The sequence below is a fragment of the Penaeus chinensis genome, chromosome 1, assembly GCF_019202785.1.
Source record: "Penaeus chinensis breed Huanghai No. 1 chromosome 1, ASM1920278v2, whole genome shotgun sequence".
Taxonomy (NCBI): domain Eukaryota; kingdom Metazoa; phylum Arthropoda; class Malacostraca; order Decapoda; family Penaeidae; genus Penaeus; species Penaeus chinensis.
Window position 1 is genome coordinate 37,453,289 of NC_061819.1, and position 12,497 is coordinate 37,465,785.

Below are 12,497 nucleotides of genomic sequence, written 5' to 3' on the forward strand. Positions count from 1 at the left end.
GTTTCCGTATACCATCAGAATTGCGGTTGCAGTCCAGTATTCGGCCAAACTCCTGTGACTGGCCAGATATACGAACTTCCAGAGGAGGAGGACAAAGAGAAAGGCAAAAGAGAGGGATGGTTAATGGTTAGAAGCAAAATAAATGTGCTAGACATCTAAGGTCATGTAGCACTATAGTTAATGTTAGTGAAGGGTGGATGGGTTAGTGATTAGTTATTAAAGCTGGGTTAAGGAATTGGTGAGTGAATGGGTTAGGGTCAGATGAGGTAGTGTAAAGGGATTAGATCAAGTGAAGGATACATATGCGTTTGAGGAAGGGAAAACAGGTTGTCAAAGCAGAAAGTGTGAGATTCTGTAAGGATGTCTGATAACTTGGGATGTCTATGTAGGGAGGATAGGTGGGAGAAAGTAGAGGTACGGGCTGCTTCAAAACGTGGGCATGACAATAGAATATGTGGGACTGAAAGAGGAACATTACATAAGGGACATAGGGGTGGATCGGATTGTGACATCAGATAGGAGTGTGTTAGACGGGTGTGGCCAATGCGTAAGCGGGCGAGAGCCGTCTCCCAACGTCTGTTCCGATGGAATGGAGCTGACCAGGAGATTGACAGTTTTACAGTATGTAATTTATTAGTGTGGAGACTTGACCAAAAAGATTGCCATCGATTATACAAGAAGGTCTTAAAGTGTGGGTAATAATCTGTGGCTGGGATATGTGAGAAACGTGGTTGGTTTGATGTGGACATAGCAGCGTGGCGTGCTAGAGTATCTGCCTGTTCATTGCCGGGGATTCCAACATGGCTGGGTACCCAGGGGCGTCACTTAAAAAAGCCTCTTTTTGCAGGGCAAAATCTAGTTCTGCAGGGCAAATTTTCTCTTACGGAATCTGCCTCAATAGCCGATAAGTATTCAAGATATATAAATAACTATATGAAACTAATTGTTGATGATACTTGATTTATAACATTTATAACAGGCTACTTATAAAGAGCTAGTGAGCATTTTCTTTTTCATGATTTGCAGGGCAAAAAATATTTTTTCAGGGCAAATTTACCCGTCACCCCCCCCCCCCCCCCCAACTCATAACATGGAAGTGACGCCCCTGTGGGTACCCAGCAAAATTTGATTGTTCTATGACGTGTGGACAGGTAGAACAACCAGTTCTAGATTTTACAAACAAGGGGGTTGGTCGTGTGTATTGACTTTGAGAGTTAATGAGTTACGGGAGTCCGTAAAAATTGTATAAGAGGAAGAGGGGAGTGAGTATATGTGTTTTAAGGCAAAAAGGAGTGCATACAGTTCTGTAGTAAGGACACTGGATTCAGGAGGGAGGGGGGATTTGAAATGAGAGGGATGGTTCAAGAGAAAAAATTATAGTTTCACTACCAATTCTTCCTCCATCCGTGTGTTACCAAGCAGACTAGTTCATTTCAGTTTTGATATGTGTGTGTGTTACTATGCATTACCCTACACAGTCTTCAATGGCCAATGGTTAAAACACATACATGTGCTAGATATCAAAGACCACATAGTACTATGATAAAGTATGATGTCGAAAAGGGTGAAAGGGAGCTAACGATTAGAATAAAAAGACAGCAGGGGGTGAAGAAGAGAAGGGAAAGAAGAGGCAGAAGACAAGGCCCTGCAAACTTAGTTGCAGCGATGTGGCGAGGGCCAAGGAAGAGCGATCCCTACATTGGGCCTCAGTCTCCGCCCCCTTCGGCAACAACGATCAAGTCTTCAACACTTTTATCGTATTTAAAACTTTTTGTACTATTTTCTGATTTTAGTGTTTGTACTATATTTTTGTCTGCATTGCATTTTTATTCACATAAGAAGCATCTGCATCTGCATTTTTTACATATGAAAGGACATCAATCTCTTATCTCTACTTGCTTTCCACATTGACCTGAAGTGATTAGCATTAGTGTGGATTAGCGAGCGCAATCTTTGGCTACCTGTGGACTATAAATGTGTACTGTGTACTAAGATGAAGTCATCCGTGTTCATCACCTACGTAGCATATATCAAGGGCTTTTGAAATCGTTTTCACACTGATTACTGTGTGATAAAGTTGTGGATAGGTATTTCCGGACACCCTTTGATTTGATCTTGTCATTTCAAGGGTGGTATTTGTTATTAGATAATTCACTAAAGCATAAACACAATACACGTAGCACAGTACTTTAAGCTATGCTATATGTCAAACGCTGTTAATTTCGTGTATCAAGGGGGTAAAGGAAATCTGCTCCGTAAAAAAAATTGTACTGTGGCTCAATATAGGGAACTACAGAGAAAGACCAGTGGATAGCATTCAACTTTTTCATTTAGTTTCTCTAAATGCACAGAAAGACCTCAAAAGAGGCAGTGTAATCAAATCACTTGAATAAAACTAATCTCCATACAAGTTTTCTTTCACTCTCCCAAAGAAAAATAATTACTACAAGATTACTAACAACTTTTTCAATGCAGAGGTTAGATGTACTGTAATAATCACATCAAATCATGTAACTGCCCTTTCTTGATCTTCACTCTTTTGACTTTCATATAGGTAAGAAAATACAAATGACAAGTATTGAACTTCAGTTCCACTTAAATTAGACCATAGTTTTTTTTATACCTTTACATTACGTTCATTGATGGTAACAATGGATGAAATTATCTGCGGTTTTGTCATTAAGAATTTGAAAGTATTCTATAAAAATGATATGAATCTGGAATCTAACTATTTTCATATAAACATCAGAACATTTCCCAAAAGCGCTTCTAAATTCTCAATACATTAATCCTTTACCTTAAGAAAACCCAGTTTTGTAAGTTTGGTAAATATCCTTCCACGTTTTGAAAAACAAAAAAAACACCTACACGTTTGAATTTCATAAATACTGAAAGTGTGTGCCATTTCTTAAGCAAAACAAAACAAGCACTCCTCTTTAGGAATATTTACTTCTTTGGAAGACATTGTTAAATCTATATAATTATAATCCTAAGTACAATAAAATGACCTATGATGAGATGAAACCATTTTGCCTATTATATCTACATGTCAACAGCATAGTCATGAAAATTAGTCACGTATAATATTCAGAGTTAGCCATGATCAGCAAAAAAATTATTAAATTTAAGAATAACCTTTATAACTGATGGAATAAAGTATCTTTAATTGGAGTTTCACATGGACCATCACAGTTTCACAGATTTCTGATCCAAGTTAGCTTTCCTCAGAGACCCAATTACTCAACAGCTCTCACTCACTTTAAATAAGTATCCCTAGGGTTGAAATGAATTGCTCAGTTTTCTGGGTTACATCAGGATTTTTGAACAACTGTAGGATCTCAAATTAATGTTACAACCACCTACACTGTGATGTCTGAGACTGCCTATGCTAAATGAATGGTTAATGGTTATTTATAAGCATGGGACTTTTTTCTGAAGTGAACCCAGGAATCAATAATACAAAAGCTTCCTTAGTGTAAAGCAGTGTTTGCAGTATATTAACATACCAAAACGTGTAAGCCAAATCCGTTTTTCAACTTTTTGTTCACTAACCAATTTGTACTACTGTTCTTATTTTTGTTTACTAAACCTTACCTTTGTAGAGTTTTTGGAGAAGGGAAATGCATACAAAGTTATTGTATTTTAACATTTTTCAGTTCATTTCAATAAAAAGTAACAGACAACTTAATAAAAGATATTTATCATAAACAAAAGGTGCATTTTGGAAGCCTATCATTATAGAGCTGAAAATAAAATCTAAATATTTAGGTCCTTAGAAATATTGGGCCGTTTACACAAGAAAAAATAAATAGTCTGTGACAGCATGTGTAAATTCATGTGCAAGGATGAACAGAGCCAAAACATTTTATGACAACCTTATGCACATAGGATTGCAGGCTCACAAGCTCAAGTCACACATTTTGCCACATTTGTATTCCTATAATGCCACACAAGACACTCATTCAATACAAAAGATGAAATTATACGAAAATAAAACCACAACTTGCTTCCATACATCTGAAGGAAAGAAAAAGCACTCAAAATTGTTATTTATATTACTACATCTCCTTGCACGAACACTTGACATGATATTTGTCACAGAAAAATCTTATGCCCCCTGTACAAAACTTAGATTTTATATGGTTCTAATTGCATAAAGTCAAGAAATATTCAATGTTCCTTTTTACTGAATTACTATATTACCAAAAACATGCAGCTGATATTCACAATGTATAAAAATTCATGTCTCGTTCTAGTCATCTTATACCCTTGTGCGAACTGCTCATCTACGCTATTCCAATATCACTTATGGAGAGTAGTTCCACCTGGGTTGAACTCTCAATACCTATTTTGCCAAATCACAATATTGCTCGCCACTGTCGTCATTAAATACTTCAATCTGCATAAATATTGACAGGAATTTTATATACAGTACTTTATACTTGTGCTTTTACAAAGGATGAAACCACTGGAATGTTACATAAATATTCCCAATTAGGCTTCAAGTAAATGGGTGTAAACAAAATGTAAATTTACCTATTTCAATTCTCCTCTCGCCTGCAATAGTTTACTGCTAGTCTTCTAACTAGTCTTAGAATGCCAAAAGGCACTACATGAAGTTAAGCATCGACCAATGTTACTCATTTTTTCTGTCCTCCAATAAAATGTATCAAGCAAAGTTCCTAAGGTGCACACCCCACCACATACAATTCACAGCTTTCTGGAGGTGTTCCAGACTGATTCTATGGGCATTGCTTTTTTGGGATAGGTTAAACACAAGCCTTTCACAAAGCAGTTAGGATGTTATACCCCTTTGTTCTATTCAGTTTCGAGACACAATGAAAGTATACATGCAAAATTGTCCTTAGAAGTTGTATTGATAAACTCTCTGCAGAAGGTATCAAAGAGATGGGGAAGCCAGTCGGCTCTAAGTGTTGCAGTAGGTAGTGCTGGCCCTCCACTCGCGTGACAGGCAGCACCACTTTCCAGACCCCTGCCTTTAGGCTGGCAGCTGGAGCTTCTTTCCCTGTAACACTGTGAAGAAACAAATAAATTAGTCATCCCAATGGAGCAGCAGCAAAATTAGGCAGCCACAATGAGTTTTGGTGCAAATTACAGATTTCTTGACTCGGTGAAATGTATATTTTCTTACAAAATGGGAAGTTTAAGAATATGTCCCCTGTATAGTCTCCTAAAGCCATAATATCAAAAATACAATTAGATAACATGGTAAAATCTAATCATTTCAAATAATTATTACAACAAAAAAAATCCACAGACCCTTTAACATTTCCTTTCTTTAGAATCTATATTTTGTACCCCTCTCAATCCAATACTTATATTGAATATAATACCATCTGCAGCAGTTTTTTGTTTATTGTCTAAGACTACATCTAGTTATCTGTATATCAAATGAACACCTTACCTTTTGTAATGTAAAGGTAGAAGAAATCGCAGTAGAGGACTGTCTGCACAACACCAGCAACAATGGCAATCAAATCGTAGAATCCTTCCGCATAATAACGGTATACCTGGAATATCACCAGAAAGAATGTCAATTATACAAATACACATTACAATTATTATATAACAGTAAATGAATCTTCCTGAAGGTCTGAAGGACATGAAAAGAACATATCATTTAACCTTAAATGACAAAACACCCTCATCAAATGCTGAATCTGATCTATCATCTCACCCAATTGAAGATGTACAGAGCACGGTATGAGCCCAATGCAAATAGGTAATGGGAGGTAATGCTCTCGGCTTCACCAGTCTTCGACACCATGAACAGCTGAGGAAGGATAGCTACAGTCTCAAGGTAGATGCTGAAAGTCCACAGGATCTGAAAAAAATATATATATGTTGAGTGTAAATGTACATATCAATATCTCTATTTTTATATTTACTGATACAGGAGTGCTAGCATGTATGCACACCTAATTCAGATTGGTGTATAAACTCTAAACAATTACGGAAGAGAAATTTACCGATTGAAAAGCTCCCTCCTCCAAATCTCTAGGCACAGAGTATGGGTAATTATCCTTTTCTTTCTCTTTATATCGCATGGTCATGGTCAAATCCATTCTTTTGAATGAGTACATACATATATCTGAATGCTTCACTGCCATCACAATGCCTAATAAATTGGCATCAGACATACTCAAGTGGACAAAATTATTAGGACAAAAAGTTTTAGATGCCAAAGGTTGTAGAGCACTTTAGGATAGTTTGGTAGTGAAAAGGGTAAAGAGGGAGAGAGCAAATAGAATACAGCAGGGATTTGTAAAAGGGGAAGGGGCTCAGAGTATAGGGCGATTAGATGAAATGGAGAGTATCAGAGTATCTATGCATCTGAGGAAGGGAGAGTAACACTATACACGAAAAACTGCAAAAGAGCCAATATGAAACAATGGGTAATATGGCTAGGAATGGTAGTTGCAGAAGTAGGAGAATAATCCAGAGAATGAGATAAGGGAACAGGGGAAGGTGGTGAAGTATCAGGAAGAATGTCAGAAGGGAGAGGGATCTGGAGAAGGGCTTTGTTGTGACAGAGTCATCTAGGTGGGGGGGTAGTAAGGATAATGGGAAAGGAAGAGGGAATGGTAGCACACATGGAGGAGGAAAGGATGGTGTGTTTTAGGGGAGACTGGGAGGAAGAGGGGTATAGGAGGAACTTGAGGAGGAGGATGGATATTGGCAAATACTTTGAATGTAGAGGATAGGAATGGAGGGATTGGAGGATAGATGTCCAAGGAGCAGAGGAAAAGGTGGGTGTAGGACAGGATGTGGTAGGAGAGGATGGGGTCGGACATTCAGATTGTCTAGTGCAACAGGTAGAGTAAGGAGGAGGGGTAGGCATTAGGGAAGTAGATGAGATTGGAGTATCTGGATTTAGGCTGGAAAAGGAATTTGATTGGGAGGAGAGATAGTAGATGGTTTAGGGTAGAGGGAAGAGATACTGGGGGATATCTCGAGACATCTTGAGAAAATGGGAGGGGAGTAGAGTGAAGGACAATTTTGGAACAAGTAGAAATAGAAAAACCTTGCCTGTGTGATTCCCGTCTGGCCTCACATAGAGTGATTCTATGCATAGTGTGAATCTGAGAACTGCTACCTCAGATTCAAGCTTGTAGGCAGGGCAGCTCATATAAAATACATTATGGGAGCTACCACAATTGGCATACCTGCATGACTGAGAAGAGCAATCTGAACGGTCATGATCAGGTTGAGCATATAGGAGCAGGCTGTGGAGCAACAGTATTTGGCTGGGTTGCCAAAAAGCCAACATTTCTGACATTGATGGGGAAGGGGTCAATATAGTTGAACAGGCTACCAGTATAAACAGCATGGGGGAGGTCAAGCTAATCTTGGCAATATTGGTATAAGAAATGCACTGGCCTCTGTGAGGGATAGTGTAACACTGTACTGCCACTACATCATAGTTAACGAGGCAGGTAAGCAGGTCATTTTCAGAGTCTGACCAGTCCTTGTTGTAGACAGGACAATCAATCTGAGAGATGGAAACAGTTCTGGTACAAGTATTAAGGGACGAGTGAGGTTGGGCAGGAATAGGATTGTCTGTGAAGACAGTCAGGGTAGATAGTGCACAAGCTTGGGACTCAGATGTAACTGTGGCAAGGCATGAATAATTGGAACAATTGCAAAAGGAAACTTATGACATCTGATTTTGGAGACAATGCTGGAAAAGGAGGGTAATGTCAGAGTAAGGAGCTGTAGAAGAATCACAAAGACTAGATCCCACTAGGCTAAAAAGGGTATTTAAAAGGTTTGTAGAGGAGGAAGCAGTAGAATGACGAAGGTGGGAGGAAGACAGGGTGGAGCGGAGTTGAGGTGGTACTGTGGGGAGGAGGACAATAGGGTGTGACAGGTGTGCAGCTAGAAGGCCAGGCACACGCGAACACTCATCTGCAAAGACACACCTCTACTCCTTCCCTTTGCAATATTATTTTTTCTTTCTGCATAATCCCTTTTGGCTTTTTTGACATTTTCTGGTCTCCATATCTGTCATTTGATTTACTTTATTCTGAGTGGCACGTGCATAAGTGCCATGGTGCCAATCCTGTATTCCAGGGGTAAGTATGGCTATGCCACGAGTTTTTCATTTTCATACAACTACAGCAAAATACAATTTTTCTTAATAATTAAAATGTGAGATAGTTTTTAAAAGTCATTTTTTCTATAATGTACATTTCATAAATGTTTCTCGGGCTCTGTGGCTAGCGTCTGTTAAATTATGTCAGCAATCGCAATTGAGATGTGTGCAAGTGTGTATCTGTGTATGGAGGGAGTAAGAGAGGGGTAGGGGAAGGAGGGGGAGAAGGGGGAAGGAGGAGGGAGTAGAGGAAGTGGATAGTGTGACACAGATGTGCAAAAATGTTACATTCAAGGGATTGAGGTGGGGAGGGGGTGAAACAGTAAAGAAAAAGAAGAGAAAAGCACTACAAATAAGGCTTTTGTAGTTGAATAAGGTAATGGGGAACATGGCAGTTTACCTATGTAAAGTGCGCAAACCAGTGAAATGGTGCTTCCCGATTGGATGGATACTTCAGAAAATAACCATCTTGATTTATCAGAAACATCACTAATATAAATTTACAATAATAATATAAATGTATAATACTACACTAGCCTGAGATATTTATATCCACTGTATGTGGTACTCAAAGTAATGTAAACAATGTGAAAATATTGGCACATACTTTATAAAATAAAAAAAATTACAGTCTGAGCACTTTATACACTAATATGGAGTGAATATGACCCTCAAAATATAACTATGTTATATCAAGCATACCAATATCAACTTACAAGTGTGATCCATATATATAATCACAAATATATAACACACTGAGCAGAGAAATTGAAACCTATATGCCCTCAAATTCATAACAAACATAGTGTAAACAAAATTTGTCTTATAAGATACTGTGAAAAAAAAAAAAAATGCAAAAGAAAATTCAATATTAACCTTTTTAATCCCATGATACCAGTTACTGCTTACTTTATTCACAGTAAAGAGCAAATAAGGATCACTTGTGGAGTCTATACAATGAAAAAATATCCTACATTCTTAACTTATCAAAAATATTGCAAATAAAGATTTTAAAAAATAATATTACCAAAAAATGCAAAATGTTACAAAGAAAAGTCTAGGTATGCTGCTATTTGCGTGAACAGTTGCACACACTAGGGTGATAGCATAATTCCCGTGGCTGGGTCCTGGCCGCTATGTATACCACCCAGGATGAAGGGTTTGTGTATCAGAAAATCACTTAACTTTCCCCTACTAACTTGGTCACTGGACCGTAACTTACAACAGTAAAATCTGGCTTATAATTCAAGCAATAAAAATAAATGTCCTTTCACTGCAAATTTACAAAATAGTATGAACTCACTCACACTTTCAAACGTCAAAAATGGAAAATCCCTCTTATCAAAAGATTTACAAATATATATACATCTGATGACTAAACATGTAAAGTTGCTTTGCCAATAGGAAAACAGCCAGTTTTGACTCTTGTATCAGAATCACATTCAAACACTAGTAAAGTGTGTGTGTTTCAGATGCAGAAGTCAAAACAGATGATTCACGTTCCCTATGCAGTATGAGGACCAAGGAAATGGACTGCTGTGTACAAATAAAAATCAAGAAAAACTTACCTCAAGAGGAGCATAATCATGATTGATGAGGAGAGACAGGATTACTGTGGGAACGAGCAGGAACTCAATGCGGAACGTATCATGGTTGTGGTCATAGGTGGCCTTGAAGCGTACATACATCAGATACAGTGTCGCAAATGAAGTGGCCAAGAAGATTACCTGTAGAGAACAATCATATTTTAGTTGCCTTCTTACTGATATTAACCCAATGATAACAGTTTTCCCTGTATTGAATCTATCCATGCACCAAGGTGTGCGTAGAGTCAACCAGTGAAGTGGAAACTTAGAAGGACAGAGAACAATGTTCTAATAACTTTAACCCTACTTGTGAGGGGCTGAAGCTCCTGAACAGCTGCACCCTGAGCCAAACAACTATAAAGTGCACACAAGTTGCCATGGCTGACTGCCACCCAGCCACTGGGTTCAGTTGGTTATGGCAAGAAAGAATGCACAACAACAAGCAGTCAAATCAAATTTCATTAATATCATTCAACCTATCTACCTACATTCTTCTTTAGCCCCTCAATGATGGTATCAGAAAGACCTCGGCTTCACTGATTCCAGTGACTTTTGACAACCATCCAGCCATTTGGCCCAGGAGTCAGCTGTGTGTAGCAGAACTTCCCATTCAAATCACTAGTGCATCATGACACCTATAGTTGTACACGTCATGATGAGTGAGTTGGTTTGTTATGACGGCTATAGGCATGGCCCAGCAGTAAGAGGTTAAAAGAAGGTAACCTATAAACATAGTTTTCAGTATCCTCCTGCTATGAATTCCAACTTTTGCACAAGAAATAAAACATATACTACATTTTTTAAACCTATAACAGCCCTTATCTTTTCTTATATGAACTATCATTTTGCTCTAAAATATATAAAAATCAAATATCTATTATAATGTATAAAAAACAAAGTATTTAAACTGACAATATATTTTGCAGCAAATGTAACAAAGGTATGCCTATTAAGAAAATAAACAGCCTTTCTCACATCAGTGTATATCAATATGGAACAGGTAGGTATCGGGTTATATAACTACTTACCTTCATGGACGAATTATAGAGCGAGATGTAATTGGTAAACAGATCCAAGTAGCGCGTAGTATAAGTCAGAGTGAAGAGCAGTTGTGATTTGCCAGATATACCTGAAAAGATTGAAAACTTTCATAATATGGAACAAAATAAGTGGCATTCATGTACTTTCATTATTTGCAATTAAAAACTCTACTGTAAGTAATCATACATAAATCACAGTGATATATATCAAATAACAACTGACTATTGAAAACCTGCTTGAAAGTTAAAGTTCAGTTACTACTGAAACCGTTAACAGTAATGGAACCAAGAAATCTATTATCACCATATAGCAATATGACAAGCATGATATTAATTCCTCTATTTCAATGCTCTATAAAAAGGCAGTGTCCATTTCCTTCTCTCTTTGTGCATTACTCTCAGTGACAACCCACCTCAGTGACAACCCACATCACATTTTTTAAACAATCGAAGCTGCCATGACTAAACACACTTGACTGTTCAAGTAAAGAGTTGACGACAGGCTCGACCCCCAACACCCCCCCCCACATTGCCTTCACCTCAGTATGTGCGGCAAGATAACGCTGAAACTCGGTAGCATAGGAGTGGACTAAGGTGAAGAATGTGGAAACTGAAGATGACATGACTTTTTTTTCTAATATATCAAAGGGAAGTTGGGACTACACACCTGTTATTCCAGCTGCTCTTGGGAATCCACTAATAATCCCCGTAGGAACCAAAAGCTCTCCTCTGCCTCGTACTTCGCCTCCATCGCCCACCCACTCGCTGCGTCTGCCCACCGAGCCCCCTGATCCATGCCTGACGAACTGAGCGGCATACTTCCTTCGTTTCTAATCTTATTCTATCCTGAACACATTGTTTCACGGATCAGAGTGTAGCTTCTCCCTTTCCGTACAAGCAACATTATATTCTTCCCCGACCAGCCAGCCATTATCCAACTCCACCCAATTCCCTCGGAACGATTCCTGGCAAGGCGACGCACAGCTCTCGCCGAACAGTCAGGCCTTTCTGCTTCCGAGACATTCTCTGGCCTCCTCTATCTCCAAGACAAACAATGAATCATAAACGTTATATATGGGGGTTTCTTAACATCCTTTCCAACCAGCAAACACGACAGGAAGGAAATAAGCTTTGCGACACCAGCCTCGAGTTACGGTCCATCTTGCATGACATTTGGACGCGATTCGGGCTCCGAGGGACACCTTGCGCTCTGGCCTCCGCTCTGTTCGGCACCTGGCCCGAGTCTTTCCCTCAAGGGCTTACTTTACGTCAGGAAAGCACGTGCTTACTTCCTCCCTTCTGGGTCGCGACTAAACAAAGCAAAAAAAAAATAACAACAGCATAGAACGGGAAATAAGGCGTCCAGGACGACGACTCGAGTTTCTCCCTTCGCGGCTTCCGTCGGGCACGAGTCCGGGGCACGCCCTGCGCCCCCCGTGACCGCCGCCCGCCCTCCGCGGGGCACTTCCCTCCCGCCGCAGAGAAACATGGAAACGTCACCTGGTCGGGTCATCACCGCCTCCGTAAACACACCGGGCTCCCCGTCTCTCGCGCTTTTCTCCTCCCCTGCAGCCTCCCCGGCACGTACCTGCACATGATCGACTTGTCCAGATCTTCAGCAGCAAGATAATAATAGCCAGCAAGTGGGAAATATCCCCGGCTAGCCTGAAAATGTTCATTTCGTCTCCTTCGCGCTCGGTCTGCTCGCAGAGTGACGTGGCTCCTGCGCTGCCGCCGCCGCCGACAGAGGGCAGC

The 12,497-nt window shown here is 39.5% G+C and overlaps 1 protein-coding gene across 1 annotated transcript; it reads right to left on the reverse strand.

The window, feature by feature from the left end:
* Positions 1–2,311: 2,311 nt before the first annotated feature.
* LOC125047421 (ER lumen protein-retaining receptor-like) lies at positions 2,312–12,497 on the reverse strand. The gene is made up of 6 exons (XM_047645648.1): positions 12,331–12,497; positions 10,731–10,831; positions 9,685–9,843; positions 5,699–5,845; positions 5,426–5,531; positions 2,312–5,034 (listed from the first exon to the last, which is right to left on the reverse strand). Exons 1-6 carry the CDS (start codon positions 12,419–12,421, stop codon positions 5,000–5,002), a joined length of 639 nt encoding a protein of 212 aa, XP_047501604.1. The 5' UTR covers positions 12,422–12,497; the 3' UTR covers positions 2,312–4,999.